This window comes from Thunnus maccoyii, chromosome 15 (assembly GCF_910596095.1).
Source record: "Thunnus maccoyii chromosome 15, fThuMac1.1, whole genome shotgun sequence".
Taxonomy (NCBI): Eukaryota; Metazoa; Chordata; class Actinopteri; order Scombriformes; family Scombridae; genus Thunnus; species Thunnus maccoyii.
Window position 1 is genome coordinate 6,737,219 of NC_056547.1, and position 17,567 is coordinate 6,754,785.

The 17,567-nt window shown below is 40.4% G+C and overlaps 1 protein-coding gene across 3 annotated transcripts in view; it reads left to right on the top strand.

The window, feature by feature from the left end:
* Positions 1 to 2,868: 2,868 nt before the first annotated feature.
* Positions 2,869 to 17,567, top strand: part of col11a2 (collagen, type XI, alpha 2) — a 51,954-nt gene continuing 37,255 nt past the window's right edge. The window contains exons 1-3 of one of the 3 annotated variants that reach the window (XM_042436255.1): positions 2,869 to 3,130; positions 3,908 to 4,122; positions 4,956 to 5,104. In XM_042436255.1, coding sequence (XP_042292189.1) covers positions 4,987 to 5,104 — 118 coding nt within the window. In that variant the 5' untranslated portion in view covers positions 2,869 to 3,130; positions 3,908 to 4,122; positions 4,956 to 4,986. Of the gene's footprint in view, positions 3,131 to 3,785; positions 4,123 to 4,955; positions 5,105 to 17,567 lie in introns of those variants that run through there. The other 2 variants (XM_042436257.1, XM_042436256.1) reach the window with 2 other exon arrangements.

Genomic DNA, 17,567 nt, shown 5'->3' on the forward strand with positions numbered 1-17,567 from the left:
ATAATGAGTAATAGCGTTAAAGCCTCTGATTATGCTGAACTAATGTCTGTCCTACCAGACGTTTACTGTTCCTCTCAACAGCTACAACACAGATGCTACACTGACACAAATGTTTAGTTTTGAATGTATACTTGTTTCATGTTTATGTTTAGTCTGCTGTCACAGTTCACCTCTTATCTCCACTGTAAGTGGGGTCCTTCTCTGATTTATTTCTCTGTATGCGACTGACTTGCAATGTGTTCACAAGAAGTAACTCACACATGTTTCGACACTCAAAGAGCAGCTTTGGCCACAATACTGATGATGCTGAAGTCATAATGAAACATTATGAATACTGTGAAGCAATGCACTAAAACTTACCTAGCTGCAGGTCGGTGTAGATAAGAACATTGGCTAAATAATACAAAAACGAGCCAACGAGCCGCCATCAGCTCATCACGCATGCCCATAAATGGCTGTCCATTCCCTAGCCTTGGTTGCTATGGTTGTTGCTAAGGTCTTTGCATGTGTTGTTTGCATGTCCACTCTCATATTTCGGATAGGATTTCTGTTACATACACATATACAGATGTATTTGAGAAGTTGACATTTCGAATAATGAACAGAAAAAAGTGAAATTCTACTACTATAGTAAGTTTATGTAGCTTCTGTAAGTCGGCTGAGGGGAAGCTTCTGGGGGCTAAACACTCAGAAGAGAGTGGGCTCATCAGGAGGGGACACTTAAAGAGACAGGAGCTGGAAATGTGCATAATATGTCCCCTTTAAAAAAGCCATTTGATAAAAATATGTATGCATAACTGAATTAAAAGAAGATCTATATTTTGCAAATCTGAGTTCATCAGGCAGGTCCTTCCAGAGATGAAGTGCCCTAACAGAAGATGAGTTTATTTTATGACCCATCCTTCACATATACAGTAGATCCAGATGTTTGACAGATCATGATGTAAGAATCATCAGGAGTTGTCTGGTGAATGCACACGAGTAACTAGGTGCTGGTCATAGTAATGGCAAATATCGAAAGGAAGACAACCGCATGCAATCAACATTTCAACCACACTTGGTCTTGTCAGCGTCAGATATACACATCTCACACCTGGTACTCATCCATAATCAGTGACATCATCAACAAGTTACAAGGGTTCACCTGAGTTCATCACAATCACTAAACACTAGAAAAAGTTACGCAAACATGTCAACATTTCATTCCATTTATATTTTTGACACCATGCAGACTATTCTTTTTGGAGTATGTCCCTAAAAATGTTCAGATGCCTGAATCACTTAAAGAGGACAATCTAAAAGTAAGTATTCATGTAGCCGTTACAAAAAATGTATTGTTAGGGGCCCAAGCTATAGATAGATCATGATGTAAGTCCATTTGTAGCTGATGCAAGTCTGAACTCTGAATGCAGCTCCACACTGGTTACCTCATCAAAAAATGATACCTGGCATAATACATTTTAATACGTTTTACATGCATACAGACTTTTTTGCGATTTTTGAGGTTAAAAATTTTCAGAACAAAGAAAATAACAGTGGTTAAACAGCCTTCTGAGTCACCTTCACCTGGAAATTATTGTTTTTCTGATATAATGTAAAGGAAAAGTTTTATTCTTTGTCTTTATAATGTTTTCTCTTGCTACTAAAACCCTCAGAGAGAATGAGATTAAGGTTATAACATGTATGTATACCACATCCCCCTTCATTACCCCTCAGAGAATCAGACAGAAATCAGGGGGAATGAAATGAAAGGTAGTGAGAGAGAACGAGCGGTATAGAGCATCAAGGGATAATCATGGTTAATTACTGCTTTCTGGTTGTGGAGTCTGCATTCAAAGAAAGTGACTAACCATGGGCTGTGTGACTTTAGACAAATTTACAAGGCAGACGGCTGGGTACGTCTGATAGCTTTGAAATATAGAAGATGCTGTTAGCTGTTAAGGGGCAGGTAGGGATATGAAAGGTGCTTTGAAATTATGAAAGGAATGTCTCTTTTAAGTTTACTACTAAAGTTGGTTTAAAGTTTATGTCCCAGTGGTTTGACATCAGTACCAATGAGAATCATTGGTTTAAAAACTTACTGTGACCTTATTTTTTTCTTTTCCAGGTAAGTATTGTTTTTTTCAGATATGACAAACAGGATGTCAGAAACACCAGTTGTGTTCAAAATGTTCAGTTATTGTTGAGTCAACACTGCTCATCTTTGAGATTATAGCTTGTTGTGTTGTTGGAGTGCATTATCTTGTAAGGCAGGACACCACATATGGTTGCTTGATATGTAGATTAAGTTGCAGGATATCTTTAAGACAGATACAGTATTATTTGTCTAATTTATTTTAAATTTCCAAATATTAGAAAGGTTTCAAATATATCATAATTTCTATCAACCAGCCAGTGTGATGCATTGCTGCTGGGTTAGAATGGTCATTGGGAAGAATGTTCTGCCTTATTTGAACCCGAGTGGTGCTTGGTTATTAGACTTTTGTACAAATGATCAGGTACTTGTAATTTACTTGAGTATTTCCATTTTCTGATACTTTGTTCTTCTACTCCACTTCATTTCAGATGGAAATATTGTACTTCCCTCTTCATGCAATTTGTTTTAAGATATATACTGTACTACTAGTTACTTTTCAGATAAGATTTTGCATGAAACAAATATGACAAATTTATAAAGTGCATTTTTACAGTATTCAGCCAGTGGCTCCCAACCTTTCTGACTTGTGACCCATCATCATGATTCAGCAGTTTCACCAAATTTGTGTTGTGTTTGTGTTGGTCATGATCATTTTCAGACCTAAAGATGCTGTTAAAGGTCAGAAAATATTTAGAAAACAAAATATTATGTATTATATTCTATACAAGACCACCAAAGCTTATGCTTTTGGCCAGCTGTATAACCTAATCTATTTGATCATCATAAAACATGGTTTGTTAGATATTGTGTCCTTGTAAATAAATGATTTTGGCTGTACTCAGTTCATGCCATCAGTCCACAACTACTGGATGGATCTCCATTGAATTTGGTGCAGACTTTCATCGTCCCCAGAGGATGAACCCCACTAACTTTAGTGATCCTCTGACTTTTTCTCCAGCGCCACCGTGAGGTTGACAGCAGCACCATCATCAGGTAAAAATTTCAATGTTCCCAGTACTTTGGTTTATGACCAAATACCTGCAGAGCTGATGGCATTCCCGTCAACCTAATCTGTACTTTGTGTTTATTCCTAATTAACAAATGTTAACATTCTAACATGTTAAACTAAGATGGTGAACATAGAAAACATTATACTTAAGTACTGTGAGTATGAGAAGACAATGAAGTAGAAGCACTGCTGGGTCTTTGTGTTCGTCGCATACAAGTGCTCTTTGAATACTTCATGTATACTGTGCTTATTCCATCTTGTGAAGGGCTCATTACATGGGTGTATATATGGTCTCAGTCAAAAATGTAAAATGCAAGTCTCCTTCAAAATGATCCAAGGCACACTGTAGGGTTTGTGCAACACTGAAATGGCTTTATTTTACATGGCAATATGTATTTAAAATGACCAACGCATTGCAACCTACATAGGTCTTTATCATTGTCAGCAGTAGCTTCATTGTGAGTATGTTGGCATGTTAACATTAACTTTAAGCTCAAAGCACCATAATGTCTTTAAGTACAGCCTCACAGAGCTGTTAGTGTGGCTGTAGACTTTTAGTCTTGTTAACTTAAGCATGATTGTCCTTTTAAACATAATGATCTGTCAGGTGAAAACATTGTATCTCCAAAATGCAAAACTTTTGTAGACAAAGAAAGAGACAGCTGATGACGGCAGGCACAAGTTCATTACACACTACACTGATTCACAAATAATTATTACTCATCTCTCTGTCTCCCTCTTTCTGCCCACCTGGGCTGAAGCTGCAAAACAAGGCCACGTGGGGCTAACCAATCAGCACGAGAGGAGGGCTCCAAGGATCTAGCTAAAAGGGCGTGGTGAATAGCGCGGACAGAAGCCTGATTGGCTGGCCGGACGCTCACTCTCCTCTGCTGCCCAGCGCGGTGCGCTGTCCTGCTGTCTGATCTACCGTTTACCTGGACAATCCATCATAAAAACCAACCTTTTTGAGCCACAGGTACGAAGACAAGAGAGAGGGAAGTGAAAAAGTTGAAGAGAAATACTCTGTTGGCCGTTTTCAGTGAATCGGGATTGTTGAGAGAGAATCAGAGACAAACAGTGACTGCGTGTCCTACACGCAACATTAAGCCACTTGCTCACAGTTGAAAAGAAAGACGCAATTGTTGTGTGTGTGTGTGTGTGTGTGTGTGTGTGTGTGTGTGTGTGTGTGTGTGTGTGTGTGTGTGTGTGTGTGTGTGTGTGTGTGTGTGTGTGTGAGTGAGTGTGAGGTGAAATATTTGTGTAGGCCTATCATTAAAAAAGTTCAGCTTCCACTCAGGCGCTCCTCCGTACACGTAGATAGACGTGCGCCAAGCGCGCAATTACGCACGCCCTCTCTCTCTCCCTCTCCCCCTTAGCCATTCACTCGTTCACCCTCTCTCTCCCCACACACACATACACACACGCTCTCACTCTTCGTTTGGAGAAAGTAAAGAAGGGGAGAGGGAAAGAGAGAGAAGGGAGAGAGAGCGTGATTCCAGGTCTCTCTCTGCTGCTCTCTCCACTTTGGGTACTTGTACCCAGTCTGACTCAATGGGGCTTTAGCACTAAGGGGTTAAACGTTAAAATAAAAGATATTTATTCACCCCAAACCCCTTTTAGTGTTTAGGTTTTGTGCATTAACATAGACAGACATAGGTAACTCATCAAGGAAAGTCTCCGGGAGAGAGGTAGAGACGTCTCCAGAGGCGTGCCTTTTTTGTCTGTTGCCTCGCAGAAGGTTCAGTCGGGTCCCTCTCGTCGGCTGGCTTTCTGTGAGAGGATAACTTCCACCTTATCCTGCATTTACAGCTCAACCAGGCCGGCAAACTACTGCAACACTATGGATATTGGAGATTGTCCCTTACGGAGGAAACGGAGACCATGGCGCATGGACTTCTCATCCTTCGCCTTGGTAGCCGTGGCGCTCGCCGTGTGCCAAACGACCGTGGTTCGGGCAGGTAAGACATTTTGTCTTATAAATGGTTGTGATGTTTTTGGCCACCTTTAGTGTTTTCCTGTTTAAAACGTCTTCACGTTTCTTCGCTGTTTAACGTGTGTATTAAACATACACTTCATCTATTATAGGACACTTGCACCTGACATGCTTCTTTACATTTTCCCCAGAAAATAGGGTCAGCAGTTCCCCACCAACTGTCATCCCTTCGTATTCAAATCTGTTTTATTTGTTATGGTGATTTCTGCATATTTGTACGTTTATCTCTAGTTTCTGCACTGCGTCAGACTCATCTTCCCAAAGCATCCCTGGACTACTTGTATTGTCGACATGGCTCCGAAAGGCTTGAACAAAGCTACCGATCATTAATCAAAACTAAGTCGGGAAATCTGAGGCAGTGATGCTGAGGAAAGACGTGTGTCCGATAATGGACCTAGGAGATTTAGGGAATTTTCAGCGCTGCGTCGGTAAATGTCCATCCCCTCAAATACAAACGCAGAAAATAACGACACTAATACTGTTAACCTGTGTGATATTTGTTACTATTTGGAGAAAAAAAAAGTTATTTTTCTTATCGGGAAATCTCGTCAGCCTTAACACACTTTGTCCGATAATGGATGTTACGCACATAAACCAGAGGAAGCTGAGAGGTTACAGAAGCTTTACAATCACTTTCTGTTCCAGGAAAACACAGAGACGCGTTATTATGTTTCGAATAAAAGTTTGCCTTTTCGGACTTGGTCTTCCTCTCTCAGTGCCTGCACCCTGCTGACAGGTGTCACCTCACCAAATGTTGCGATTATCCGCTGAGCTCAACTGTTTCAGCCATCATTTTTTTACTAACTTTCCTGACATTTTTCTTCCCAATTTCTCCTCCTATTAACTAAATTTCACTATTAAGAATCTCGTTAATTTTTGACATGATGGTGCTGATTTTACGCGCTCCTGCAGCCCCCCCATCCGGAGGGGGCCATGGGATAGGACGGTGCGTAGAGCTGCTTCAGTCGCTTTTTGAGAAGATTTGCGAACTAATAATCCCACTTAGGAAATTTGTAGGGTTTATTATTATTATTATTATTTCTCGGAACTTAATGTTGGCCTGTGAGTGAACTGATCTGCGCACATAGAGGCTGCAGCAGGGACTGTGGGAAGTTGGCTCGGTGTTTACCAGTTCAGCCTGTGCACCAGTCCATCCATCACTGCCTCCAGGGAGGGATTTCTGCATCTAGTTTGCAGGATGTGACAAGACGTCTGTGGAAAGTTGATTTTGCGTTTTTTTCCCCTTGTTAAGAGCGAAATATTATATTTGTATTAGTTTTATGACGATGATATTAACAATAAGAAGACTATTAAGATGTTAAATAATACTGACACCTTTTAAGCCCAGAGGATTTGTTAACTTTCTTCCAGTTGGTAATTCTTAGTAACCTGTATGTATGTTTTTGTAAAGTTTAGTTCCCCTTCACCTCTCCGCATCAGTTATCCATCATAAAGGAATGATCTGTATGTGCTGCAGTTCCCTGACGGACCGCTAGTTGCACTGAGTTATTTTTAACACAGAGAATCCATTGATTCACCTGAGTCCAGATCAGTTCACATCTTGATTGAGGACGTTTGATGCGGAATGGCACTGCGTGGAAAGAAATAAAATGAAAGAAAAAAGCGTTTCAAAAAATTCTGGAGGCACGAAATTATTACCTTTACTACCTGTTATATGTTGTTTAAATTCTGAACTTGAGATTTTAGTTGAACCATAGTGGATCTGAAGCTGGTTGGAAAATATTTTTTATCTTTTGGCTATTTTTTTTTTTAATCGTTACACAACTTGTCAGAAGTAGAAGCGAAGTTTGGCTGCTTTGGCTGAGACGCATCATGCAGATTTTGTACAGAAACTCTAAACAGGTTTAGTTTACACAAACCTTTGGAGAAATAAATTTACTTTAGCACTTTCACTGGACAGACGGATCAATGCCTCTTTATTCTTCGTTTGGACAGTTGCTGCAGCTTACGGACCAAGGGGGCTTTTGTAACATAAATTGCCCTCCTTCAGTGTATTCTTTGGCCCCGTTTCCAATTTCAGATTGCGAGAGGCGATTGCACCTTCCCGTCGTCTCCCGTGTGTATTTTGGAGGCGGAAGCCTGAGACATTTTTGCTTTTTATGAATAGGTTATTATGCGGCGGAGCAGCTCGGTCGCAGAGGTTTGGGAGTGAAAGCGTTTAGTGTCTCCGTGTCTATGTGCGCTTTGTACAGTTGTGTTTGTGTATATGCGTCTGTAGGCTATGGATGTTTTTTCTCAGTTCAGGGTGTGGAAATGTAAGCCACATCTATGTGAATGTGCCTCTGTGTGCAACACCTCGACCAGGCTGCGTTTCTCATCTTAAACGATGCTTATAGAGGCGCTGTGTGGAAGAAAGTTATTTTTTGATGATCAGACAGTGTGATAATGTCTGAGTGACGAAGATAAGACACTCCCTTTACCTGTAAGCGCGTGCCCGGTCCCTTGCGTGCGTGTGCACACGAGCGTTCCTGCACGCGCACAGTGCATGGCACGCCAGTAGTTGGCCAGACGCGTTGGACCATTGCGTGCACGTATCTGTGCGCGTCCCTGTGCGCACAGTGTGGTGCAGCAGCAGATGTTAGTGTAAACTATAACAGCGCCCCACCCAGGCTGTGAAAGACGGATTTAGAGAAGAAAGTGGTCAGATTCTTTCATGTTTATTCTCTCTTCCCTGGGAGAATGGAGACTTGGAAAAGACCAGGAGGAGGAGGAGGAGGGATGGATGAGGCGCAGCCATCACCCAGAATGCAGTGGGCCTAGAAAGGCATGAAAGCCGGGTTTTGTTCAAAGGTGGAGAAAATCGGAGGGCAATATTTTCTTGACATGGATGTTCCTCAGCCTCATTTCAAAGCAGAGCACTCCTCAAAGGGAAGTCTGTCTCAGTTTGGCTAAACATAACATAACCCTGCGCTCTCTCTCTCTCTCTCTCTCTCTCTCTGCTGGTGAATAGAGCTACTATATGTGGTGGCAGCACAGAGTTTTGACAGTTCATTCCTGTGACTGTATGGAAGTGTGTGGTATTTCAGGCTTCTGTTGGACACATGTGACTCACTCTGGCAGCTTTAACCTAGTCCCTTTCATTTTGCTCTGTCTTGTCGTCATTCTCATATGGGCCCTGGTGGTTCTGGTAATCCACATCCATCCTCTCTCCTCCTTTCTTTTTAATATTCATACTTTTGCATAGATATTAGACGCTCCAGGATAATGTGTCCAGTTAATCTTGGTAGATCCCCGACAGATGTCAGCACTGCACCCAGGGCCATCACCAAAGTTAGGATTTCAGTAGTCTGTCATCTCACCCAGAGCATCATCTAATTATTAGGTTGATAGGAGTTGGTAGATGACCAACCAACAAGCCACAAAATTAGATGTAATTTGTTTAAAAATACCTTGTGTAGCACCAAACTTACAGATGTCCTAAGTGTTTTGAGTCTTTTTGCCCTGAGTTTAGCCTCCCAGGCAGACCTCAATCTCATTCTGTATTGAACCTCCACCTCCTTCTCCATGACTAACAGACCTCAGCCAGAACTCAACCCTAGACTTAACAATGTATAATGAAAGATTGCAATATTGGTTTTAGAACATAATCCTGCTGGCTGGGAGGCCTAGTTCAGAGCAAAAACATTCCTGTTACTCAAAGTTATTGCCTATTAGTTTTTAATCTTCACCAGTTTACAGACTATCAACAAATTGGACAGCTGAACATTGACATAGTTACCATGTCAGTTTAAGGCTCAGTTTACTAGTGATTTCATTATAGATTATTTTGGATTAGAACTTAGATTACTTACATTAGTGTTCATATTTGACACATTTCTCTGTATAACTCTGTAAATCTCTCACAAAAAAGCTGAAGCCTTGAAAAAGCAACTACTCAGGACTGTCAAGTGGCTCAGCCATCCTTCTGCAAAATGATATTGTACTGTATGCACAGGCAGATAAGGCCCAGACTGTCGTTGTTCTTGACTAAAACAGTCAAAAGCTGAGATAATCATGCAACACCTCTGATGCCTCTAAATGTGAGTAATGTACCAAAGGACCTCAGTTCTAAACCGTGACAACCCCTTAAACTGTGAACTCATAAAATCCTCTCAGACAAAATGACATTAACACAGCAGACGTAAGGGAACAGAATGAATAGAAGATTCCTTCATCCTCAGTTTCATAGGTGATGATTTAGTGGTTTGTGTGTGTGTAGATAGTTAGGCGTTATTCCTCAGAGGTTTTCTGTTTTAGCAGATGATGTACAAGGAAAGCAGGAGAGCATGCCAGCTTTATAATGACAGACTATAGGATGCTATTCCTAGTCACTGTTATTTTGCTGCTTCTAGGAAGTCAGTGAAGGAGGGCGTGGAGAGACCAGCTGTGTGCTTTTTCATATAATGTTAATGTACATCTTTTTTTCCAGACATCTATACAGTTTATCCAATTTGAAAATAGTTTTAAATGTTGGTTTTAGCTGTTTGTGTATTTAGACTTGAGTGGAAAGTGTTTGTCTCTGGTATGTTAGAAGATATGACTTGAAAGCTTATTTTATATCATCTTTCCTGCAGTTTAACTATTTGCACTATTCTAACGCAGTAAACCAAAATGATCTGATAATATAATGAGGATACAGCCTTCCTTCATTCATTGTCACACCAGTTTCTTTCCCAGCATGCATTGGGAGCAAGTCAGGGAAACATCCTGGATAGAGTACACATATAGATAAACAGGTTAAAATAAATAGCAATGATTATTTTCTAACACACCTTCATAGAGAGACTATGTAGAGGAAACAACCCAATCATTGCATCCTGTAATATAAGGAATACTAAGCAAATTATGTACAATGCATTAATCATTTTAATAACCAAATACAACAGGAACAAAAACCGATGCGCAAGTTAAATACAACAGGATTTGTACTATTCACTGTGTATGAAATTTACATAGTTTCCAGACATTTGATTTTCTTCCACTGTCTGCAAATAATTAGGGTTTTTAATTAGCTGAAAGTATGAAATGTTCCAGTCCTGAGGGAGACTTGCAGTGCATCTTAGGGATCCCAGACGCAGCACATCACAACCTCTGCAGCTTTATCTATCTTTATCTATCCATGCAGTTAAATTACACCTATAAGGATCCCCAGAATGCAGTGGGGATTTCTGATGTGGGGATTTCCATGCTGAAAAGGTGTCGACATAAACAGTGATGATGATAGTTTATTATGCAGCGCTGGCCCGCTGCTGTTCTCTTTATTTTAAGTCTGACTTGTCACCTCTGACTAGACTCTGGGATAAACGTAGGTATTCTGATGCCGCTGTTATTGAGGATGTGTGATTCAATATAAATATGTAAGTTTATCTTGTAGGATGAGAGCAGAAGGTTTGGGAAATAGTGAGTGTATGATTTTCATCAACATCTTTACAGTAATCTTATCTTTAAAAGACCAAAGTGTCTTTTTGCATGTTTTAAACAATTATCTATAATCTGCATTAGCATTTACCAGTCACCGTAGAGCAGATTATATTTATTTTTTTGCACAGTTTTGCTGTGAAAATGATCCAGTTAAGACATGCAGAATATCAACTATTGGCGGCTTTAAACCAATTATATTGTCAGCAGTGACTCTTCTGTTCAGTCTCAGAGGTGAAACAGTTCAGTGTAACAGATGCTTTTCCTTTTAAAGTAACATATGGAGACTGTGTTTTTGGACTGTAAGGTTTTTTAAGTTGAGTGCAGTCAGAGCTGAGCTGTGAAAATTCAGCACAGACATGTCAGTGGTCTGGTTTCTAATTTGTGCCCTTGCTCACTGTCTGTCCCATATGACAGTATGTTATAAGGAACCACTGACTGTCTCCTGGTCAGGGTCCCGTTGTCCCGTTCAGGCCTTGTGGTGTCAGTATCCACCCTCAGCTCCAAACTGAGACTGTGGCCTCGGGCCCTGAAACCGCACGTGGCTCCAGTAAGATACACGTTGGCAACATCAGTGCAGCACACACAGACAGGCACAGACCACATAATGGTACACAGGGGACAGTAGAGGACTTGGGCACATGCTGGCAGCAGCTCTTCTGTGGAAGGGAGTGATATGCATGAAACCACAGAAAGCTACAACACACTAAATGATGGCGCTGGTCTGTAGTGACGGATAAACCACATGGACTGTGAGATTCATAATACTCTAAATTTAGAAGTGATAGAAGCAAGTGTAAGAAACTATAAAAGGAGGAGAATGAGCTTCAGTAGCAAGGAAAATAAACACTCTTAATGTGTCAGAGATTATTGATGTCATACTATGATTGTTTATAAAAGTGTGTAACTCACATTTAGTAAGAGAAAAAACGGAAAAAGACAAAAAGTTACCTTCCACTGCAGGGTTAGCAGGTTATTCATTAAGATATAATCAATGTCACTTAAGTATTTGTTACCACTCTTGGACACTTTTTGGTGTTTATATGCCAGGTGCATTAGCAACAGACATCTCACATCGAGACAAATAATTTTCCAGTTCTCCTTCAGTCGTGTGTCCTTGCTAAACATTTCCCAGTCCATTAAAACCAACTGATAGACATTCAACGGAAACTTTTGTCTTTTCAATGGTTGTAAAGTTCTCTGTTCCTGTATAAAGCACACCTGTAACCTGCATGTCAAACTGCTGTGTGTGAGGGAACAACAGTGGTGTTATATTCTATTAAAAATGTGTGTTTGACAGTTTTTCTAGCCAGCCTCTCTAAGTCTCTTCTGTCTTTAAAGCGTCACCATGTTCCAAGTCGAGGTCTAAAGACAATACATGAATTGTTCTTTGATTATTTTACTAAGTTTGTAAGATTTGGATTGGATATCTCCTCTCTGTGTTCTTTTGTTTGGTAAGAGATCAGTGCCAGTGTCAGTTTCTGTTTGAATTGCAAAAAGTTTTAATTGAATTTGACAACACATGATGTTTGATGTGATTCTGACTTTCAGTTGTACTTTTAAATTCACGTCACGCTGTTGAAACGCGGTCTCTTAACTGCTGCTGCCCTCCGGGCTCTGAATGGTTTCCCTCCTGAACTGTTTCAACTTTTATCTAAATCTATCTTACAACTTGCTGTCGAGTTTCCTTGTGTAATCAGAGGAATTCGGTGAAACATTTGTGAGGATTTATTGACATTTATGTGACACAAAGGATAGTTTTGTATCGGCCTTTTGCCCTCTTTGGCAGCCAGTCACGCACTGCCACACTGTGTAACATCTACATGATAATTAACACCACACTGACAGACCGAATCCTTATTTTATATCATATAAATAATCTGAATTCTAATAACCTCTTTTTTACAGCGTGGCTACACATAATGGATTTTATGTCTGTGTACAGTAGACATTATAAATAAATTATAACTATAGAGCACCATATTGTAAATTATAACCTGCAGTAAGAGTTTAGCCCATCAACTAGCCATCATGGTCAGCGGTGTGGATGGAGCGGCGGCGGGTGATTGAGGAGCAACTGGAATTTAGTTTCATGGTTTTCAATGTTGAAATTATGTTTATATTTAACTGTTAAGTTGTAAGTTATGATACTTATTGGAGATCTTATGATCATATTTTTTTCCCGAAAAACCTGCCATCTTTGTGTATTCTTAGAAATGCAAGGAGACTGAAATATTGAGTCAGTAAATTAGCGTACAGATGGATTTGTGTGTGTGTGTGTGTGTGTGTGTGTGTGTGTGTGTGTGTGTGTGTGTGTGTGTGTGTGTGTGTGTGTGTGTGTGTGTGTGTGTGTGTTTGTTAATCTGTGGTCAGCTTTGCGAGTCCTTTTCACTCTGTGTCTCTAACAATGTGGTCGTTGTGTAAAGGTGAGAGGCGAGGGGTCAACATGTCAGCTGGAGTGTGTGTCTGGTATTTGACACAGCTGTACCAGTAGAGGAGAGGGTACACACACACACACACTCACATATACATTTACACACACAGAAATAGTTAAACAGAGCATCTAAGACAGATTCAACAGGGGAGGAAATAAAGGTTTTGCTAAGAATCACACAGTTGTCACCTCAGTCTGCAGTGCCAGTATGACCAGTATGATTAGTGAGTATACAGTGCTGTCACTGTGATTAGACAAGTTTCAACACAGAAAAATATGCAGAATATTTAAATATCACCTATTAGTGTAAACTGCATACTGTTTTATTTTACATTTTTAACATTACTGACTTAATGCATACTGGGATCGGCTTCAGACCATTGAACAAGTACTGAATAAGTGTAGAAAATGGATGGAATATACCGTATTGGCCCAAATATAAGATTATATTTTAATCTTGAAATTACATTTAAGAAAGTGGGGGGTCATCTTATACTACTTATATACTACTCTATTTCACATACAACCATTCATAGGAGACCATTATTTCTACGTGTTAATCTTTTTGGGTTGTTTAATGTTTCATTTTGGCTCCATGAAAAACTCAATAAACTCCTTTTATGTGCAAACTGATTCACACTCTGATGTCTTGTGTGCATACAGGATCTAATCTGTGTGTCCAGCTGCTTTGTGCTCAGATGGCAGAGTTGTGTGTTTTCTGTTACTGTGTAGGCTAACAGAACTTACAGACTCACTGTATTAAAGCTTCAACACAGGTTAATAGTTACTCTCTCAGTAAGCATTAGCATTGTTTATCTCTCACTCCTCTGAGTGTGTGTGTGTGTTTGCATAGTGTGTGTACATGTAAACACCTATGTGTGTGTTTGTGTGTGTAACATCATGTGGTTTCAGCCCTACAACAGACGTTGACTGTTAACAGTGACGTCTGTGACTGAGTTAATTAAATCTATTTCAGCTCCATCTAGTGGCGGTTTAGGGGAACTACAGTAATACGAACACTGCTGAGACATACTGCGGTTTTAACAGCAGCGCACCTCGTTTTACAGTGTGACTGCTAACCTGAGCGTCACATATGTTTTCTATCAGGTCGTAATAAGGTGGTGGTCGACATGTTTGGTCAGTTGTGGTTCTGTGGAACTGAGTGGGTTCGAGTATAACAGTGACAGGATTGTTTCAGGCTTGGGGCACCTGTTGAAAAAACACATCCTCCCCCGTAGTACAGTATATATATACCAAACAGCGTATCATTATATCAGATAATTGGAACTTATATTTACCTGTGATTTACACTTTAACTCAACTGAAGGATTAAATTCTCTTCATAAAACTTGGACTAATGAAAATCCATGAACTGATTAACTACATTATTTGGGGGTCAAGGTGAAATGGAGTCTCTTTTTCTACATTTCTGAAATAATGGGAGGTTTTCACTGAAGATCAGCAATTTATTGATACATATTTGAACTTCACTTATCACTGTCACCTCCGTAAATGATAAGATTATAAACTCAGATTTGCCTGCTGTGTCTAATAGTAAAAAGTTTAGGTAATGTTAGGTTAGATTAGTTGAGGCTTTTGCAGTTAAGTGGTAAAATAAATACATAATATAAAAATCAAAAGAAGATTCACAAATGAAGATGAGGGAGCTTATAAAAGATCCTTACCAATTTGCAATTAGCAACATCAGGTAGACAAGTTTCAACCATTAAATCGTTGTGACACACAGTTTCATAAACTGAGCAAAATGGCCTTTTTCATTTGGACTTGAGCCAGTGCTGCTGTCAGGAGGGATAACTGTACCAGCTACTGTAATCTTTACCTACAGCACCGGTTGTAACTGCCCTCTCGTGCCTGGGAGCCCTGTTTCCTGTCTTAATGACAGCAGCGTAATTGGCTGACGTTTACATCAAAAGGCTGCTGCCATCTGTGAGCGCTTATGGTAAGAAAGACCGATGGAGCGAGAAGAGGGAGAAGAAAGAAAGTAAAGAGAGAGAGTTTGTGCCCCACGGCTGTCTGTTTTCCTACCTTGTCTGGTTTCATATTTGCCACTCCTCGTCTCGCGAGGTGTATCGGTGCAGGTTTCCCTGCCCGGGCCGTGTGAGTGTGTACCTCTGTGGCCTTGTGTGTTATTTTTGTGGGTGTGTTTTTGTCGTGATTGTGGTCCTCCAGGCAGGAAGGGCCCCGGCTGCAGATGTGAGCTAGGCAGGCAGCGGGGGAACAGAGCGGCACATTGTACTGGGCGTACTGGGGGAGCACGGGCTGCAATCTGATCCAGTATCCTGCCATCACAGAACCACGCTGTCTACTGTCACTGCCTGACCCCCCCAAAACACACACACACACACACACACTCCACCTCCGTCTGAACCTCTCTCCCTCTCCACCTTCCTCTCATCACTCTCTCTTTCTCATTCCCAGCATTCCTGTGCAGATTTGCAAAAGTCTTGAAAAGTATGACAAATAAATCCAGTGCTCTACAGTTATTACAAGGTTTAAAATTTTGAAAAATTGCACAAAAGGTCTGGAAAAGTTCAAATCAAGACCATTTATAAAGACCCAGTCTAAAGTATGGGAAATAGTATAACATTTTGAATGAGTGAACATTAATTTCTGTCTCTATCGCTCTCAATATTCATTGCTCTCTCTTATTTTTTCTCCCTCTTCTATATCTTCATCTCTGTTTTGATCTCTCTCATTTGTCCACTTTCAGAAACTTATCTCCCTCTGTTCATTTCCGCCTCTAAGCAGCTGTTTCCAGGGAAGTTTCTATTTTGGCTGGTTAATGTAGCATCACAGTAGCACTCAATCTAACTCTCACTTTCCTTCCTCCTCACACATTGCTGATTCCCAACTCTCTCTCTCTCTCTCTCTCTCTCTCATTTCTCACACCCATTCTCTTCCTCCTTCTCCACTCCTCTTCCCCTCTGCTGTAGAGTGATGTTAATGGACTGCGGTCTAGACACCCTGCGGCAATATTAACGCACCATTTGCTCTGTCTGAATAAATATTACCATCTGTTGGCCAATGTGAGTAACTGTTAACTCTGGGTGTCACCTAAACACAAGCACCACAGATGGGATCAGAGTGATTTTTAGACAGAAACTACAACATTGTCTCTCATTTGAGGCTGTTATAAAACATCGTAAGTAGAGGAAGTGAGATGAGTCAGTGACTGGGGGTCTATAAGTGTGACGAGAGCTAGGAGAGTAGCTTAAATCTTACTGTGATGTACAGTATGTGTGCCAGCTGGTGTTCATAAATGAAGATGGACAGCTGTGGGCATTGATGACTTGGCCATACATTTGCCAGGAAACATTGTGAGAGACTTGAATTAACGTCAACATCACCCAAAGTGTTGCCTGGTGCAGATTAAGCCTGCATATCTCCCTCACTAGTAATAAGTAGTATTAGTCCAATGGGTTAGGTATCAGAAGTTTCGTAATTTTGCTGACACAATAAATAAGATGGATTTCAACTTTTGAACGTTGTACAAAACTAGTTGGATGTTTGATTTTGACCTAAAACTGAACTTTTTTGTCTTTTAGCCCTGAAGTTGTCATTTTTTCTCTCTGTAACACTGTGGATTTGAAACTTGAGTCCCAATCTACTTATTTAAAAACACAGGTGGTGCATAAGCTGCATCTTTTGGTGGCTTTGCACTTCATTACAACTTACTGTACTAGCAGGTCACACATTTAGCAGCGGTGACCTCAGTCATGCAGAGATGTCTCATGTTGTTAGAGTTAGTGCCATGTGCTGTTGCACGTGCTCTGTCGTGCTTTTCAAACATGCTGAGGTGGACATGATTACACAATTTTTGCATAAACATGCTGCTTTTGACAGTCTATTTATGTGGCTGGTTAATGATAAATTAAAACAAACGCGTAACTTCATAGGCTTCATCACAGGAGGGGATCAGTTGTAATCTTTTCATCAGCGCTGTAGTTTTTACCAGAGCGATACATCACTGCCACCATAAGTTTATTATGAGAAGTGCCACAGTAGGGCTGGCTGTAAGTGATTTTAATTGGCTGTTAACAGCAAAGTTAGCCCTCTGGTGCACTTCAAACACAGGGAGGAGAGCCAAGACTTAGGGAGGATAATTGAGTTTAGAAAAATGTGACTACTGGGTGTTGTTGAAAACTTTCGCTTCAATAACAAAGGGACCTTTTAATGTGTTGTAATCGTCTAAGGTGGACTACAGTTGAGTTCTCATATTGTGAAATATTCATACATGTGAATGCAATACCTCAGACCAGGATTTGTGTCATGCAGTTAAAAGTTAAGCTCTGTAGCACAAGATAGGCAGATAGTTATTAGTGAATTACTGAAAATTTGCAGTTCACAAGAAACACATTGAACAACCAATTTCTGAATAACCAGTTATCTCAGTAAAGATAAGTAAAGGCTGAACCTAAGCTGATAGTGTTCCTATAAGGATTAACAGTGTGCTGCTGTTTTAACAAGCATCTCATACCGTACCCACTGCATTTACCAGGATATTGTCCTGTAACAAGACAGTACAAGTCAATGTCTGATGATGATGATGGATGGA